The 20,299-nt window shown below is 42.1% G+C and overlaps 1 protein-coding gene across 5 annotated transcripts in view; it reads right to left on the bottom strand.

Moving 5' to 3' along the window:
* The window catches only part of IL1RAPL2 (interleukin 1 receptor accessory protein like 2), a 400,289-nt gene that overhangs the window by 370,079 nt on the left and 9,911 nt on the right, over positions 1-20,299 (bottom strand). For 3 of the 5 annotated variants that reach the window (XM_064159540.1, XM_064159547.1, XM_064159541.1), the window contains exon 2: positions 18,503-18,603. In XM_064159540.1, coding sequence (XP_064015610.1) covers positions 18,503-18,584 — 82 coding nt within the window. In that variant the 5' untranslated portion in view covers positions 18,585-18,603. Of the gene's footprint in view, positions 1-18,502; positions 18,604-20,299 lie in introns of those variants that run through there. The other 2 variants (XM_064159546.1, XM_064159545.1) reach the window with 2 other exon arrangements.

Genomic DNA, 20,299 nt, shown 5'->3' with positions numbered 1-20,299 from the left:
ACAATCTTGGAGTCAAACTGTGAAAGTTGCAACCAAATGTGGACCAGATGACTAAATGCAGGAAGATAATTTATAACAGAAAATTACATCTCCATAATTCCAGAAAACAAGAACCTGAATTTCCCACATCCTATTTTAAAATCTCTGCTCCCATGACTATTTCATTCAGATTACATAAAACACCTTGATCAAGGCAATGAACTTGGCTTCTAAATGACTATTTGGCAGCCTCAGTCTCAATGTGTGCTCTCAGGATGATACCCAGCAAAGAGCTGTTGGTCACCTGCAGTGGTTTGTCACAGCAATGATGACCGAGCTTATAAAAATCTTCAGCCTGCTATTTCTACCAACAACTCAGAGTTCTAGGGCTAGGTAGTAAAGGCATCTATCACATGCTCAATGTTTGAACACACTGAATTTGTTCAAAACCAAACCCATTTGTTCTAGCTACTTAAGAGCATTCCCACCTTTGCCTTGCACAGGCAGATGGAGATGTTGCTACCATTTTAGCAGGACCCAACTATAATGCTTCAGGAACTAATGCGCACTCATTACCAAGTGCTAGATCATACGAGCCCATCAAAGAAGTATTTTTAAATATCTATGTTCTATATTTGCTGCTGCAAACAGAACAGGTCGGATCTGAGATGGCCACTAACAGGTGACCAGGGAATTTCATATGTTTTTGGCAGAAAAGTTCATTTGTGCACTCAGGCGAGTGCTGGAGAATGGTACTCATCTCACAGAGGAAGAATTATCAAGCAGTCTTGAACCACAGTTCAAGGACCAACCTCCCAAATCACCGTAAGTCCATTAAAAGCTAATCACAAATAATATCAGTAAAAAAGTTGTTTCTGACTTTTTTAAAAACAGCTCTGCCAGGAACAGCAGCAGCCCTACTCTTCTGTGCAAAGTGATCCCAATGTCTATAAGTAATGCCAATTACTGTTCTCAGGCATTAATAACTTATCATGACCACTTATAAGTTCAAATGAGCACTTTAGGACAGACTTAAAGCCCTCTAATTAGCACTACTAAAGTATTCCTAGTCCTTCATAGAGATGGAGGGCTCTAGAGCTCCAATCAAATCCAGAAAAGAGATGATGTCTGTTTGTGAGAACTTGCAGTTTAAAAAGAGACAACAACTCTGGCCTCAGAGGTAATTTTTATCACCACATGTACTTGACAAAAGATAGCTGCTTACTGATACAGTCAAGTTGTGTTTTACAATTTCATTTAGCTTTTCAGTTGCAAAGGCAGTTTCATGGGCAAAGCTCAGCTGGAGACCACCACTGCTTTGTTTCTTTATATCCCATCTAATTGAGAAGGCTTCCGAGGATAATAGTTCTTGAGAAATGTATTGATTTCCTTCCGAGAATCTTAAAGATGCTTGAGGAATTGCAACTGGGAGTCCCTCCCAGAGGATTTGTCTTTGAAATAATAGTAGTGATGTATTGCTTTTCTCTCGTGGACTACAAAACTTCAATTAAAATTCAAATGTTGTATTTGGAAACAATGCTGTGGTATCCAAACGGATTAGCATTAAAGGGCCTTTTCAAGTGGATGCACGGAAGGAATCTGCACAGCATGCCTGAATTCAGCCTGCACTAAACTATTTGTTGATTGCTTAGTCAAACTACAGCCAAGGTGTCATTTTAAGGGAATTTCTGCTGCTGCACTTACCATATTGACAGCCTTGGCTTTTATTTTAATGAAGAGCCAAGTCTCTACACAATCCACTGCAGTTCAATTTCCATCATGATGCTACCTGGAAAAGCAAAGACCCTTCCTGGAGATTTACTGTGATACATCCATACTTCTCCTACCACTTACCTATTGCAATGCCTGAGGTAGAAGCAGCAGGGGGAGCTGTCAGAATCTACTTCTACTGATAACTTGGTTTCCTCCTGCTTGTGTTTTAACCTCAGCAATTTGTGGCACACATGAAATAACACCAGTAGGGAAATCTCAGCTTAAAAATGCTTCGAATTTACAGAGTACAAACATTTATTAAGTACTCATTACCTAAATGATTATTGCTGTCCATTTGCATGCACAGTGTAGAGGCAGGATACGTGCGTGGGGACCTGCCCTGCAGCCGTCTCGCAAGCAGGGTCAATGGGAGGTCCCCTGCAGCAGGTGTCAACACAAGTGGGCACTATAATAAGAACTGTGTTCTTACAGGCTAAATAAGCAGCTCTGCTGCCTGATCCTGTGGGTTACAAGGTAATTAGCTTCTGAATAACTGAAATCAATGGATGTTTTTGCAGAATCACACCAAATAAGCAGAAGCTTGGCACACAGAAGGGAGAAACAGTCTCACTGCTACACAGTCATGTTTGTTAATGCCCAGTTTAATTCCACGAACTTCAATAGCTTTACAGCAGGAAAGAAAAAAAAAACAACCTACAGCCTAGAGTTACTACCAATCCCAATCAAATTACACTGCAATTTGAAAGCTAAATTGAAGTACTGCTCCTCCTTCCTCAACACCTTCACTTTAAAGCCCTCATCACATTCAGGACCGCATATACTGTCACCTTGGAACAGCTTATGGAATTCCACTGCCATCAAACTACTGGTATTTCCTTGGAAATCAGATCTTTTGGTGATTTTGTGTTCTTGTAAACTCCCAATCCTCCTCACTTTGCATGTACTCCTGCAGAAAGCCTTCCCAGCTCCCTCTGCACAACATATATCCCATCCTTTCACCTCTTGATGCATGTTTTCCCCAGACCAGCCTTACTGGTAGAAGTCTTTTGCACAGGAAAGCCCATATGCTTATAAATGTACAAATGGGGTGAGGAAAGGGAGTCTCTGCTCACAGTCAAAAGCACTAAGAGACAATGGTAATTTTAAAATACTCAGACTACTCAGGATAAAAACAGACAGCTCAAAGCAGGAATGGAGGACTTCTCCATTCAATGAGACACATGGGATGAGGAGCAAAGAGCAAGCCTGTTGTATGAACACAAAGTCATGATCATTCTCACCTCTGAAGCTGAGAGAGTCAGTGCAGTACCCCTCCAGGGCTGCACAGGCTCAGACACACTGGCAGGTTTGTTAGGATGGAAATTGGTGGTGTCCCTGCTCAGCCTTTGCCCACTACACACTGCTGGGGGCTCCAGTCTCTGCCCTTTGTCTCCCCTTGCGAGCAATTTCTCACTTTGCTATCCAGTGGCATTTGTAGAAGGAACTTAACTTTCAGTAAAAGTCTTATTTTGAATAAACTGTTAGCAAACTGCATACAGAAAAACAACATAAGAAAGAACAAAAAGCAAAATCCCATCTATATTCCAAATAAAAACTGTGCTCCAAATACATCTACCCCACCTAGGCAATTAAATGTGTAAATCAAATACTGAACAAATTAAGTAGTGACTTTAAGTCCATTTTTGCAATATCATTTCTCCAGAAACAGTAAATTACTTTGAGCATTTATCATAACCTGTTATTGAATGAAAATGTGGAAAGTAAATAAAGTTAAGGAAATGCTTTTACCTAACAATATTTACCCAAGTGACACTGTTCCCTCGGCTGCCTGTAGCAAACTCAGCCACGGAGACTACAGACAGGTTTGCCTTATTAATACAGTTCTTTGCCAGTGGATTTTAAATACCTCAGAGCATGGCACCATCTGTGTGTATTCTACTAATGAGCTACTTCTTAGACTGAGGAAGGCCGGCCAGCCAGCCAACACCGATTACTCAGATGGAGACTGCCTAATTTTTAAGCAATTAACAAGCTTCTCTCTCACTCTACATAGAAGCTTCCTCTGCTTAATTCTCCTGTATATTATGGAATATCCTGTTCTAAAGAATGTTTCTCCAAGTAAAGAAGATCAATATAGCACAGCTCAGTCCAATTCCATAGAGCAGAGCCCAAACCCAGTAAGCAGGACACAAGCTTGAGAAGTCCTTGTTGGCAGCACCCTGAGCAGGGGCTGCACTGCTGCTTTCCATCACATCTGGGGCAGGAACAGCATCCTGCAGAGGGGGCATCTCCGCCCTCTCTTTTGCTCGAGGCTGCTTGGGGTGCTATGACACCTGGAATAGCACCTTAAAAAATGGACTGGAAGAGCTAGTACCATGCTTCCACAAGAAGCATAGTTTCCTTCCCTCCCATCTCCCAGTCACTTGGAAAATTCTGACTCTGACTATCACCAAATGCTGCACAGCTCTGCAGCCGAGATCACCAGCCATGAATGCTGCATGCTCAGGAACCACTGAACATTTAGCAAGGCGACTGACTGCTCCCACCTTGTCCTTTATTTGACTGATGTCATTTTAAAAGGTGAGCCTTAAGGGACTATTAGATTAAGAAAAAACAGAATTCCCTCTTCTGACACTAAAAAATATTTCTTAATAACCTAAACAAAGTTTAAGGAGATCAAAATTACCTTTTACAGCTCCCAGTTGGAAAGCTCTCTAGTAAAGCACAGAATGACTATTAAATTATCTCAGTAATCGCGCTTGTAACACACAACTTTCATGTGCACAATAAAAACATTAAGAGAGACCTGATTTTTACAAGTATATTACTCATCATGATTCTGGAAAAGACAACCCTACGTGCAGGAAAGGATGTGCTTGTCTTGCACAAACCTGAAAAACATGTCAATCAGAGCAGTGAAGTTGTTAGAGGAGAGCTTTTAACCTGCAGCCCCCAGTGAAAAAACCCAACACTTGCCTCCCTTGAGGATGCTCATATTGACACACTAATATGAGATCTAAGGTAACAGTCCAGCTGGGTTTGACATCAAGCCATTCTGCAACTACAGTGCGGAATTTGTACTCCCTAACTTTCCATTAGCAAGGTACCCACAATTTCACTTGGGGGGTGGGAAGGAACAAGGGTCTTCTCCACTACAAAATTAACTCAGTTGGTGACACATTCTGCAAAAGACTTCACACAAAAGCATGCTGGACAACTAACTGTTTGCACGGTTTGGCATCCTTAAAAAAAGCCATCCATTATAGCTTTTTAGGAAGGACAGCAAATTGAACAGTTTATTTGTAGAAATTTCTAAACCAGGACTTAATAAAGCTCTTTTCTTCATCAGCCGAGCTTTACACTTTCCTTGTGTAAGGTCCAGAACAGTTACAGACAGGCATTTCAGGTGGCTGGATTTAGGTTTCATCTCTCATGCACTAAGTCAGAGGCTTGTTTTGCAGTTGGAACAAAACCACTTGCAATAAACACTGAATGGTAAAGAGCGAATTTCATCATCCAATCCAGATGAAAAAAAATCATAATGCTGTAAATAATTTGATGTAAAGTGATAGTGAATAGGAATTATGTTGACCTACATCAGAAGTCAGCCAAAAAGCTTCAGCTTTCAATCTGCTCCACTAAAGCTGAGGCACTCCACTCCTAAGCACAGTTTCCAGTGTAGTCCCTTGATTTGCCTAAAATTACAGATGTCATTTTGAATGAAAATGTTACATCCACAATGTCATTAGTGATACACATCCTAATTTCTTTCCTTATTTTCGATAGTCTAAAACCACACAATTATTCACACCTCTCTGGCTTTATAAAATGGCACAAGATTCTCAAGGTCATATCAAAAATAAATAATAGATCCAAGAGCTCGAATCTACAGTAATTATTTCTTGGCTTGAGCTTCACATTTGCTTCTCTAAACCACAAATACCAGAACAAGCATGTTTCAGAAATACTTCACCATCAGATTATTCTCTCAACAAAATGTACTCTGCAATAGGATCCTGCAACTAGAGAGGAAGAAGCAGGTCCAGAAGGTGCTTCTGTTTCACCAGAGAAGCCTGTCAGAGAGCAGTGCTGACGGCCACAGATCTACCTCCAACCTGGGAGCCAAGGAAGCCCGTGGGATGACTTGGATCCACTAAAGCATTCTCATTTTCTCAGTTTTCAGGTCTCCCCTGCAGGCAACCTGAGATATGACACAGCCAAGTGCTTCCCAGCAGGGAATCCCAGAAGTAGGGTCTTAACCACTACGTGTTCAGTCTTCCAGCTTCTTCATCAAACATCCACACCAAGAATCCCAGAAGTCCTGGCATTGAGCTGCAACACCTGAATACCACAGAGATGGAGAGCCTAGGAATAACCTTGCCTTTTATTCAAGTTCCAGCAGCTTTCCATTGCTTATTAAATGTATCCATCTCGGAGAATTTACAGCTTAAAATGAAACTGTGTCACTGCAAAAGAAATTCTGATGAGCTCTGTTCTGCAGAATGTGATTATAGTTCTGCCTTTTACCATTAGCTCAAAGACATCAGGATGTTTCTATCTCACATTACCCTTCCCTCTCCAGGCCCACCAACATACATATTTTGCTGAGCATGTAAGACAGCAAAAGCACACATGAAATGGCTCTGCACATTGATCAAAATAACCTCAGTGCATGAGCAAAACAAAAATACAGTGCTTAAATTCAAGAATAAACAATTCCTGTTGTCTTGTGAAAAATATGATCTGCCATATTAGCATCAGTCTTCACAAATATTTAAGTCAATTCTATCTTCAACATACCAGACAAGATTCAACAACTCTCAAGCAATAAATAAATAAATCTGTGAAACAACTTTGCACTCAGGTTTTCAAAGTATTTGTAACAGTGGGATAAAAGGACCAGCACTTCTTTAAATGAATGTGAACATCTGGTTAGACTCCACACTGAGGTGTCCTCAAATAAAGCTGCTTCAAGCTATTCACACATCTGATGACAGAACTCCAGTTCCTGGTATTGCTGAAACTCTAAAGGCAGCTACTAGGTAAGCACAGATGGAACCCAGAGTGGCTCACACAGCTGATTGCCTGCACAGTCACTGCATTTCATGATCAACAAATGCTCTGCAGGTCAGAGCAGCAAGAATATACACAAGTTTCTATAAACTTGGTGACTCAAGAGACTTGATTAGCATCCTCAGAGCTCATGGTCCCTCAGGAATTCCATATGCCACTTTACAGCCTTAAATGCTTCTTCCTCCTGCGTTCCCCACTATACACTGGGAGGAGAGCTTACAGCCAATACACACAACAGACTTGTAACACTCAAAGCAAAAGCTCTTGGCCTAAAACTAGCACACAAAACCTAGTGTAGCAGAATCTCTCTCCCTCTCTTCCTCCTTCATTTCTAGCAGACTCGTTTTACTATCTTCTACTGGAAAAAAAAAAAAAAAAACACAAATTCCAAACACTTTCCCCTAGCACATATCCAAGGACATAAAGGCACATGCTTATTTAGCCTCGGAACTCCTCCAGGGGACAGTCCTGTTTTCCTTGTCTAAGCTGTTTGTAATATAATGGAACAGAAGGAAAGATTATTTATGCTATTCCCCCACATTGTCTTCAGTGTGCTGGGTAACCTTAACAGCCTTTCATTTCTAGGTGATTTTCTACAATCTGTAGAATGGGAGTAACTATGGTGCACCCATTAGAGACAGATCACTAGGATTAAACATCATGGTAGCAGATGTTTGCTGAAACCACCAAATAGTCCTACAAGATTTTTAAAAGCCCTGCTAAGGTTCAATTAGAACACTGCAAGTCAAACAAACAATATTGCCACCAAGTTTCAACTCTACTACACAGCCCTGTCAAACGTGGAAGCTGCACATGTAGCTATGGTATGCCTGAGCAATAGTCTGGCCCCCAGACATGAGCAAGAGTGACAAAGTATTGTACTTAAAACAACAGAAAGGATTTGGGAATTTCAGGCTTTCCCTTCTGCCCTCTTCACTGAAGGGCCTGTCCAGACCTTCTCTTGTTGCCTTATGCCTAGAAAGATTGGCAGGTCCAGTTAGTAGCTGGGGACTGACGCAGATTCCTATTTGTCTCACTTTCTTAAAGCAACAGGAATGAGACAGCAGATACAAAAGGTTCATACCAAGCACTGCTATTGCCTGCAGTTAATTAAGAACTACTGAACAAAGCTTACAAGCGCCTGGATCAGACAGATTCCCATTCATTTGACCCTTTCAAATCCAATCAGTTCTTTCCTACAAGAAGTGTGATTCCTATCTGGAATAGGCGATACAGAAATCTCAGTAGAGCTGGTTTTAAAGCAAATCTGATCCCTCAAAGATGCAAAGCAACTGCAACAGTCTTTCAGAGAAGTCAAAATACCTTCCCCATAAAAAAAGTGATAGGGAGTGAGTTTCCACAGGTCATCTGCAGCAGAACACAGCTACAGTTTTGTGGCTCTCAGAAGTGGAGGATGTTTCAATAAGTCAAGCTAGCAAAAACACCTCATGCTGCCTCTGTTCCTGCCTTGAAGGAGGAACCACACAGTGAGGGCAAGTGAGAAGGAACTGACAGCAAAGCTGGCAGACACAGACAGCCTGGTTACCGTGTCCTGGAAAAGCAAAGTGCTCGGTCAGAAGCTTAACTTCAATCTAAGTGTCTGTCTTCTGTGCTTCCATATCAGTATGTATTATAAGCATTAATCACGCTTCTTGTAGGAAAGAATCGATTGGATTTGAATGGGTTAGAGATTAATAAAGTGATAAAATGTACACTGCAGAGGTGACACTGCAGCTCAGATCAATTTTGCTTTCAACTCATAGATGGGCAATCATTTCTGCTGTTACGAGTTGTAATGGTAGCACAGTGTCTCAGCAGGTCTGCACACTAATGTTTGCACCTACATGCACTGCACAAAAAAATTATTCCTTCTTTATTCACAGCTCAACAACTTGAAATACTGAAGTCTGCACATCTTGAAAAGCAAAACCTCTGGTGTTTCCTTCGTTATTTGCAACATTAACTTCTCCAAACTTAAATGCCAAAAAGCAACCTAAAATGCATCTTAATTCTCTTTTCTCTGGCTATTTCCCATAGCAATCCCAACATCTCCTACCTCACAATTTTACAGCCACATTCATGAAAACAAACAAGCAAACAAACAAAAAAAGCTAAGTAAAAAGGAAGTTTTAATACCATAGGCCAAAGGACACGGTTTAACACTGAAATGCACTTCAAACAATATGCAAGATTACAAAAGTAGAAACAATTCTTTATTTTTAGTGAACAGATATACCAGAATGTGCATTAAGCCTCATACCCCATTTGCTCTGAGGAGCCTTATTTACATTCCCTCAAATACATAGAGCAGCCTGTAAAACCTGCCTTAAAGATGCAATCAGGTTACAGAAACACAAGCACAATTCAGAACTGTTCTTGGTTAGGAGCTGACCCAAAGACAAGCCACTATCGTAGATTCTCTAAAGGTCCATATCACCCTAAGATAACTGAGCCTCTGTGTCACCAACAGATGACCCAAACTGAGCTAACATTCACCTCTGGGACTAGTGAACATCCTGAGCTTGAAGACTATGTTCTGGGGAAGCTTGTACCGTATTATTTATCCTTTCATTTGAACATTATGCAAGACAGATCATCCAACAATATTTTAACACACAAGACAAAAACCAAACCATAGCAGATGATTTTCCCTGTCCCTCAGCACACTTCCAGACTAAGGACACAACCCTAGCACACACACCCACAAAGTGAGCATAGTAGAAATACTGAAATGAGGATCTCTCTTAAAATTTCTGTTTAGGATCTTACAGAAAACAAAAGAAAGCCACCTTCATCCACAAAGGCTTTTTTCATTTTTAAAGACCTCATTTTGGGCAGGGAATAAAAGTATCATCCAATTAAAGGCATGGAGCTAGCAGATTTCTCAATCATCGTTGCATGGCTATTAGAGGTTCAGATATTAGTGATAAATTATTACATGCTGCTGCTAGATGTAAGCAGAGAGATCCACATAGCTGACATGGGGCCCACTGCAAAAGCAGAAGATTAAAGATTTTTAATGGAGGAAATGACATTTCTTTCATGCTCTGCTCATTTCCCCCTCTCCTTACATAGAATCATGGAATCAACCAGGTTGGAGGAGACCTCCAAGATCATCCAGTCCAACCTATCACACATCCCTGTCCAATCGACTAGACCATGGCACTAAGTGCCTCATCCAGTCTTTTCTTGAACATCTCCAGGGACAGTGACTCCACAACCAACCTGGGCAGCCCATTCCAATGCCAGTCACTCTCTCTGTGAAGAACTTCCTCCTAACATCCAGCCTATACTTTCCCCGACACAACTTGAGACTGTGTCCCCTTGTTCTGTTGCTGGTTGCCTGGGAGAAGAGGCCAACCCCCACCTGGCTACAGCCTCCCTTCAGGTAGTTGTAGATAGCAATGAGGTCACCCCTGAGCCTCCTCTTCTCCAGGCTAAACAACCCCAGCTCCCTCAGCCTCTCCTCATAGGGTTTGTATTCCAAGCCTTTCACCAGCCTTGTTACCCTTCTCTGGACACATTCCAGCCCCTCAACATCTCTCTTGAATTGAGGAGCCCAGAACTGGACACAGCACTCAAAGTGTGGCCTGGCCAGTATTGAGTACAGGGGAAGAATAACCTCCCTTGTCCTACTGGCCACACTGTTACTGATCTGCTGGCTCATGTTCAGCTACTACCTACCAGCATCCCCAGGACCCTTTCTGCCTGGCTGCTCTCCAGCCACTCTTTCCCCAGCTTGTAGCGCTGCTTGGGGTTGTTGTGGCCAAAGTGTAGAACTCTGCACTTGGCCTTGTTAAATCTCATTCCACTGGCCTCTGCCCACCCATCCAGCCTATCTAGGTCCCTCTGCAGGGCTCTCCTACCTTCCAACAGATCAACACCTGCTCCTAGCTTGGTGTCATCTGTAAACTTACTGATGCAGGACTCAATCCCCTTGTCCAGATCATCAGTAAAGATATTGAACAGAACTGGGCCCAGCACTGATTCTTGGGGCACACCACTTGTGACTGGCTGCCAGCTGGATGTGGCACCATTCACCACCACTCTCTGGGCTCTGCCATCCAACCAGTTCTTGATCCAGCACAGAGTGAATCTGTCCAAGCCATGAGCTGCCAGCTTGGCTAGGAGCTTCTCATGGCAGACAGTGTCAAAGGCTTTGATGAAGTCTCGGTAGACTACATCCACAATCTGCCCCACATTCACCAGGCAAGTAACCTGATCATAAAAGGAGATCAGGTCGGTCAAGCAGCACCTGCCCTTCCTAAACCCATGCTGGCTGGCCCTGATCCCTTGGCCATCCTGTAGGTGCTTTGTGATGGCATTCAAGATGACCTGGTCCATGACCTTGCCTGGCACTCAAGTCAGGCAGACAGGTCTGTAATTTCCCAGTTCCTCCTTCTGGCGGGTGGGCATCACACTGGCCAACTTCCAGTCTTTAGGGACTTCTCCAGTGAGCCAGGACTGTTGATAAATAATGGAGTGTGGCTTGGCCAGCTCAGCTGCCAGCTCTTTCAGCACTCTAGGATGGATTCCATCTGCTCCCATAGACTTGTGAGGATCCAAGTGTCTCAGCAGGTCCCTTACTGCTTCCTCCTGGATTACAGGGGGACTATACTGGTCCCTGGCTCCATCTGCCAGCTCAGGAGTGCAGCTGTCCTGGAGACAACCTGTCCCACTATTGAAGACTGAGGCAAAGAAAGTGTTAAGTACCTCTGCCTTTTCCTCCTCTTTTGTTACATTCCCCTCTGCATCTAATAAGGACTGGAGGTTGTCCTTGCCCCTTCTTTTGCCATTATGTACTTATAGAAACATTTTTTATTCTCCTTAACAGCAGTGGCAGCCTACGTTCTAAATGGGCTTCTCCCTCTCTATTTTTTTTCCTACAAGACCTAGCAACATCCTTGAACTCTTCCTGGGATACCTCTCCTTTTTTCCAAAGGTGACACACCTCTTGTTTTTTCTTTAATTCTTTCAGAAGCTCCTTGTCCATCCAGTCTGGCCGTCTCTCCTGTCAGCTCATCTTCCAGCACATTGGGACAGACTGTTCCTGCACCTTCAAGAGTTCTTTCTTGAAGCAGGTCCAACCTTCCTGGACCCCTTTGTTTTTAAGGGCTGTTTCCCAAGGAAATTTCCAAGTTAGTTCCTTAAGCTGAATTCTGCCCCTCACAAGTCCAGCGTGGAGGTTTTGTTGATGTCTCTCCTGGTTTCTCCATATATTGAAAACTCCATGATTTCACGGTCACTGGACCCCAGGCAGCCTCCAACCACCACATCTCCTACCAGCCCCTCTCTATTTGTGAGCAGCAGGTCAAGCAGGGCTGCACCCCTGGTAGGGTCACATAATAGCTGATATGAGAAGCTGTCCTCCACACACTCTAGGAACCTTCTAGACTGACTCTTCTCTGCAGTGTTAAGTCCCAACAGATGTCTGGCTAAAGTCACCCACAAGAACAAGGGCAGGTGATCTGGAGGCAGCCTCCAGCTGCTTAAAGAATAATAAATCAACCTCTTCTTCCTGGTTGGGTGGTCTATAACAGACTCCAACCAGGATGGCAACCTTGTTGGCCTTCCCCCTAATTATTACGCATAGGGACTCAACTTGACCATCCTTAATCTCTACTTCCATGACGTCCAGAGCATCCCTAATATACAGGGCCACTTCTCCACCCCTTCTCCCCTGCCTGTCTTTCCTGAAGACTCTGTAGCAAATGATTACAGCGCTCCAATTGTGAGTCATCCCAGCACGTTTCTGTGACAGTGACATCAGCTTTCCTCTTGTACCAAGGCTTCCAGCTCCTCAGCTCCTCTTGTTTATTACCCATACTGCATGCATTAATGTACATACACTTCAGCTGGGCTACTGGTTTTACCCACATCTCTGGCCTACCTTCCTCAGTCTCCTTCAGTTTGTCTCTAGTACTGCTGTGTTTAACTCCCAGCCTAGTTTAAAGCCCTTTCAACAAGCCCTGCCAGCTCATGCACCAGGATCTTTCTTCCCCTCGGAGACAGATGTACCCCGTCTGTCGCTAGCAGACCCGAGGCCATATAAAGTTCCCCAAGATCAAAGAACACAATTTTTTGTTGGTGGCACCAGCCTCTGAGCCACTTGTCAACCAGGCATGATTTCCTGTTCCTCTCAGCACTCCAACCTGTGACTAAGGGTATTGATGAAAAGGTTACCTGTGCTCCAAATCCCTCAACTACTTTTCCCAGTGCTTTGAAGTCCCTTTTGATTGCTTTTAGACCTCTGATATCGACAGATCCTACCTTGGAGATTTACTGCAGTTTGGAACAATTTCATTGTGTTCATTTATTTTATGCAGATACAGCTGCAGTTTGCCTTTTGGGAAAATACTCTAGCTTTAATATTTAAGTATCAGATCAATATTTTAATTGGTTTAATTATACATGAACTTGTTTTATACGAGGGCAATAGCTAAAAATTCGAGAGCTTAACTAAGTTTAAATATTGAACTGACAGGTTGAGGTCACAAAAGAATCTCAAACCTTTAGCCGATTATTTCTTTCTTGTTCTTCTCTATGCATCCCCTTCCTCCTCACCAGCACATATGATGGCTAAATGCTGCCAGCCATCTCCCAGATACGTCTGTCTAGCTGCAATGCCACTTTCTTTCTAGAGGAAACCAAGGCTGAGACTGCTGTAATGAGGTGCACACACAATCGGTGCCTCACGGCTTACTTGCTGGTAACCCCCTGAGACCTGACAGCACAGGAGCCCAGCTCCTCATTTCTCATTGATCCAAACTGAACAGATGGAGAGCAGATGTGAAGCCAGGAGCAGATGCAATCATGTGCAGGAGGAACTACACTCCTGCACTGATGACAGCTTAGAACAGCGATTCTGGGTTTTTTTTTGTTTGCTGGAGCTGTGAATAACTTAACATCTGGGAAAAGTAAGAGATCAGTGTGTGTTCATTAGTGTTGCCAAGCTTCCTCTATGGCTGCATGTAATTTGCAGGAGTAAATGCTGAAACCTCTTTGCATCACTCATCTCAGAAACTGCAAGGGCTCATAGCCATACACTTTACATCAGGGCCAGAAGTCAGGCAGATGCAATTGCAAACATAAAGCCAATGGCAACTGTCAGTGCTCATCCTACAGTTCTTGGGGCTCACTCCACCAGGAACAACAGATTTTTAAGGTAGGTTCCTTTAGGATATCCCATTCCAGACAGAAAGCCATGAGTCACCTCTAAAGCAGAAACACTTCCATGTGTATCATGGTTCTCCTGGCCAAAGTGATCAGGCAACAAGAGAGGAAGTTTGAGCTTCACAGAAGGCAGCAGTGGGAAATTCTAGGCTAGTGCAGTGACAAGTAGGAAAGTCTCCTGAAACATCTACAGCAGATCACAGTATGTTGCTGCATGACATCTAAAAGGCACAAAATAGCAAGCCAATAGGTTCTAAATGAACGTGTTGCAGTACTATGTCCCAACCATGGCAACATCTATGAGAGACTTAAAGGCAATCTGGCCATGCTCATACATGGCAGCACACATGCCTCTAGTCAGGATCTTTCTCTCCCAAGCCACTGATGACAAAGTGAGATGCAGGTGGAGGGTGAGAGATGCAGTTGCTTCTCTAGCACATGACTGCCAAGGTAAAAAGGAGAAGGCCAGAACCCCAGAGCACATCATTCTGACACAGCAAAGGAGAAGATGTGAAAATCTGGCTCGTAGGTGCCAGGCCTGAGCCTATTAAGTCTGGTTACCCTACAAAAAGATACTACCAGCTTTGCAACTAGCAGCCTCATAGAAGCCTTGTGGATGTTTGCCTATGCTTCTCCAGACAAGGTTGGCATGCCCTTTGAAGCTCTAGCATGCTGAGACAGGGTATTCATCTCAGCAAATAGATACAGCAACAATAAATGGCATCAATTATTCACTAATGGAATTACATCTAGTAAGTCAAACAGATTCCATAATCTAAAAAATCTTTTGCTTAAAAAAAAAACAATATTTTTTTAATTGGTTTTACATTCCCTGCTATAATTATTCAAAGCACAGTATACAAGGGCTCAGGGAAAGAAGTCCCTTAATCAGATTAAAATGAAATCACTTACCAGCTGGGAACCTTGCAGCTCCCACATCCACCATTTATTTGTATAACCTCCACCTGTAAAATACCCTTTCTAGGATATTGCCAAGGCTGCAGTCCCAGCATTAGCTGTTTGCTCAGTTTTGCTTCTTAAAGCCTGCAAAAGGGATGACCTGCAGCTTTCACAAAAACTCCTTAATATTAAGAAATGCCTGTGAAACTTAAGTCAACATTACATCCACCCAGATGCTCAAGGCAAACTGTTCTGTTCCTACCGCAAACAGCAATCATTACTCTGTAGACACGACAGATTTCTTCTGGAGCATCTGGAAGTTGCTGCCTGTAAAAAAGAGTCTGACTAGCATAATTAAATTAGCTCACCCACTTTAATTATTCTGGCACCACATCTCAAGTGAAAAGCAGCCAAACAAATTTATCTTGCTACAAGTTTCTGTGCTATTTTTGCATCAATGCAAAGTACTCTAAAACCTGTCTGCAGTCCTCACATGCACTCCTGCAAGTGGAAAATCTGAACCTGCAACGAAGAGCAAGCAAGAGACAAAGCTCCTTCAGTTTTGCTTTCCCCCTCCCTTCCATGAAGATTGTCTCTTCAGCAAACTTTAATTGTCTGCGCAACCACAGCACCATTTTATTGCCTTCTGTTTGACATCTTACATCCTCTACTCCTGACCTCTCTTTAATTACTCTTGCCTGCTGCCCAGCATCTGTGTACTACTGCATTTGCTGTCTGGACTTCTCAACTTTCTCCACTTGGGTTTCCATTCCTTTAGTTTAAAGGGAGTATTTTCCCACCAGTCTCTGAAGATATCTTCCTAACTAAACCCCTGTTCTCTTTAATGCAACCTCAGTTTCATTGACAATGCCCTTCTGAACATTCTGCTCCACTTTTGACGGCCTAGGGTTTAGTGATGCCTGAAGAGAACACCTCATCTTCACATTGCACCTCAAGTCCTATTCAATTCAGCTCTCTTTAGATTCTCCCTACCCTTTAAACAAGATATATTCTATTATGTGATACTACATACATGACAGTTATCTTCATAACTGCTTTTGAACTTAATACTAAGCACAATTCTGGACATTCATGCAATAATTCTATGCATTCATTGGAAAAAATGCCAGTCTACATAAATCAGTAAAGACATTGACACCCTGATTTTGCTGGTTTATTGCCCTAGTAGCCCAAATCTGTCTTCATCATCAGTGTCAGCACTTTCCATGCACTGCTTCACACAGCTCTACATAACTGCCTGCACAATTTCCCTTACCTTTTGGAGGACACTCAGCAGCTTAGACATCCCCATACCAACAGGCAGCAAAAGCCAAGACTGCAACAGCCATTTGGAACACTGATGCAGAGAGCCCACTCACAGGGTGTCATTTGCGTATTCCATCTTCTCCCCCCCACCCTGGCTCTCATCTGCAGCTAAAAGAGTCTTCCTGCTTTTCAGACATCCTACTGTTCACAGCGCAGTTGCTCACAAATAACCATTAAATTACTTTCCCCTTTCAACTCCCCCTTATCAAAACAGAGGGGCCCTGAACTACAGCACCAGCACACTACAGTTACTGTCATCCTGTTGAGCAACATGGCCTCCTGCATTCACCTGGCTGCATCCATCCACTCCCTTTGATCTTACACTTAAAGTTCAGAAGCCTCTGGAGCATGTGTCCCTTCACAACATCTAAAATTTAGTGAAGTCTCAAGCAATCGAATTGCAGTCCTTCATACATAAAGACCTCTCACAGAAAGTGAGTCAAATTATCCACTTTGCTCCAAGTGCTGAAATCACAGAAACAGAAAATGTATTTCACACAGAATGTAGTGGAAAAAGAAAAAGCAAAGAAAAGAAATCAATAGTTTGCTCCACACAGCAACCTAAAAAATCAGCACATAAAACAGAATGAATATTGAAGGTGAAAACCAACAGCATGATCATGTACTTGCAAAGAAACTGTAATTTTACTTTACATGCATTTTTCCCCCTCATCTTATACTGAACATATACCAACTCCGTCAAAGGCATCAGTTATTCTCTAGTGGGCTATATTTAGCAATAGGCAGTCTAACATTTTAAAGCTTTTTTCCCACCAGTACTCGAATTGATACTGTCAACAGCTGCCAATAACACAAGACATTCTGCAGAGTCAAAGCAAGCAGGCTAAAAAAAGGCAAAACTAAAATATAATTAAAGGTAAACTACCAGCTGAATAACGCTATAACCACAGGCAAGTTACTTCTACAGATGCGTACTTCTGAAGAAGGAAATGCAAAGACCCTTTCTTGCAGCCAGGTGGTGTTGCCTGGCATCAGTGAATCAAGACTGCTCAGTCACATAGATTATGGATCTCATAGGGGTTCCCATCCAGGCCAGTAATAGCAGTTTTGAAAAACAGGACCAGCATTGCCCCGAGCAGAGTTTAGATCAAACTCCACTGTAGACAAATCCTGATATCCATTACTGCTTTCACAGGGCAAACAGTTCTCAGGGCACAATAACCACAGCAAAAGGCTGCAGCCCGGTTCAATTTAGCAACATTCATTTATACCTTCTAGCCCAGCAGAAAGAATTCAGCATAGCATCCGGTGGTCCTCCTAGCCCACAATCTGACATCTATTTCTTTATAATAGACAGATCAAATAATTTTTTCTGTTCTCAAGAAGTGCAAAAACCAAAATTGGCCACAACTGAAGTCAGTAATTTCTGTCTGTGCCTGCACTACATTCTCTGAAGACACTGAGGGCAGGAAGATCAATGGAAGCCCTCACACTTACATGTAGAGCACACAACTAGTGGGAAACATTAAGCTAACGCGCATGTCTAAAAGCATGTTTATCCTACATGAGTTACACCAGGCTGCAGCAAATGAACAAGCCTATGTCACATTGCAGCTAACCTCCTCTTCTGCCCAAAGACCTTCCAAACTTGCACCTTACTTGAGAAATGCAGAGTGTCTCATGAAGTCATCCCCTTTGAGTGGGCAGAGCTGCACAGACTACAAGTCACTTCAGGCTCTAGTATATATGAATATTATCTAGATCAACTCTGTCCTGGAAGGAGATACACTAATGCTTCTTTGAAGTGTTCTGTTACTATTACTGGGTTTCAAAAGCAGGTGCAAACATACTCCCACTGGAGTCCACTGCCACAATAATCAGATATTACCTGTCCAGGAAAGTTCTCCCCAGTTAACCCTATCTTTGAGCACACATAGAGCTGTCTACGTGAATAACTTTGTGGATGATATCCCTCCAACATACAAAACAAGTCACAGGAGACCATATCCACTTAAGCAAATCTCTCTGCATAACTACAAGACTGGATGTTAAAACAATGCCGAAGTCATTATTACCTTTGTAGGTTTTCAATAACGTCAACCTTTTTTTTGTTTTTTTTTAAGTAAAAGAAAACATAAGGACACTTTCAAATAGCTTGGAGTCACACCAACAGCACACTATAATGAGAAAATTCATCCTGCAACCTCTAGTAAGGAAACCACAGTAGTTATGACATTGGGTTTTTTGCAGAAGAGAACATGAGGTATCTATGTAAAGTACAAAGCAGTCATCTAAAATGCTTGATTCAATGAGCACTAGGTCCAAAATCAAAAATAAAAGCATTTTTGTGACTTACCAGAATTTCTCTTTGACACGAGCTTCAAATTCATGCTGACTACAGTACAGATCACAAGAACCAGGAGAACAAGAGGCTTCATCTTTCACTTTCTGTGACAGCTGAAATGCAAACATAGTATGAAGTCTGAATCACAGCTCTTCACTACAACAAAGCAGCAGCTATAGTTAAACATCTCTCAAAGAACCATTACAGGGCAATGGCTTAATCTAGTGAGTGCTGGGTTTATTTTTATGCAGAGGTAGAAAAACATCATGGTTCAAAGTAACTGTCTATGAATAATTTACCTCTATCAGACAAAAGGGTTGGAGTTTTTAAAACGACACTTGGAAATCATTATTTTGCTTAAAAAAAAAAAAACACAACACACAACTGAATAGTTTATTTGAAATAGCATGAGTCCAGTCTAGCAGACTTTTTTTTACATTATTTAAGGAGACCCTGATGGTCATGACTAGTTTTGTCTCATATAAACAGGCCACACGCTTTAAAAAAACTCATATTGTCCAAGAAAAAGATAAGAGTAGGTTATTCATGTGATTTCTCTTAGCAGCCTTACTTTCCTATTGGTGACCTTGCAAAAGCTCCTACAATGAATTAATGCTATTGCAGAGATTTCTCCTATAAAATGAGGTAAAGAAAAGGTGAACAAAATTCAAAAATCAATGAATACAGCTCTCAGGATTCTTATTAGAAAGATAAAATTAGTCACTCTTGTGAACTTTATTACTTAATTTATATTACATACATTTAAGGAAAAATAATCTAGTTTACAATTATATTTTTAAATTTCAGATAAATACTGGAATTCCATTCTCATCTACAAGTACAAGGTCGTTCAAAAGAACATAGTAAGAGCAATCTGAGGCTCCTTATCTGCACTTAAAAACAGGTGGAACAAATCTGAACTCAGTAAAGTCTACCTATGTATTTAATCTAAATTATTATATACATGAAAAATTACATATAAATGAAAGAGAGAGAGATGCTTAATTGTAAGTTAGAGTACTCAAACACATGCTTAGCTTTAAGTCACAGGCCTTTAAGTGGTTTGATATATTTAGACTCCAGGAATTCATCTCCACATCAGATACAGACTTTAGGTCACGGCACTTACTCCCAGATAAAGAGGGCAGTCATCTAAATCAGTATGAAGACACTACTTTCACCAGAAGATTCACCAAACATTTTACAGCAGTGCCTTTTAAACAGAAATGCACAAACCTACCAACATCAGTGTCAAAACAAAGGGCAGCAAAACAGAACCACTCCTTAAATGCTGTAAGCACATCTGCCCGGCCCAGCCCACCCAGAGGCACCCTCAACTTCGGGACCAGCCCGGCCGCCTGCGGCGCTGAACATCTGCTCAATGTGATAAACCAGCAAGAGGATGCAACATCCTGCAGTTTGGTGAAAACTATTCTGTTTCACTTGAGTTTATGACATCAAATACTCTTCCCTGGTAATATTACTACCGGCCTACTGTTGTGTGAAGAAAATGTACACACTTCTGTATAATCTTTTACACGATGACAATTACGCTGCTATTCAATTATTTCAAAGCTACCACTTAAAACTGAAGGTTCCCCCCTCTCACCTTATCAGCTGTAACCTATAAATAGGCAATGGATTTTCTTTTCCCCCTCTGAATTCTATTTTCCCTTGGGCACTTTATGCCTATTGATTCCCCACAGTAACCATGCTAAAGGAGTTTTCAAGGAATAATACAGGCTGAAGGTTGTCTGACAATGCTTAATGGCAGGATTTGCATTCATTCTTCCTTAACCTCTCCTTGAA

The sequence above is a fragment of the Pogoniulus pusillus genome, chromosome 19 (genome assembly GCF_015220805.1).
Source record: "Pogoniulus pusillus isolate bPogPus1 chromosome 19, bPogPus1.pri, whole genome shotgun sequence".
In the NCBI taxonomy this organism is placed as follows: Eukaryota; Metazoa; Chordata; class Aves; order Piciformes; family Lybiidae; genus Pogoniulus; species Pogoniulus pusillus.
This window is presented reverse-complemented; position numbering and strand designations above follow the sequence as displayed.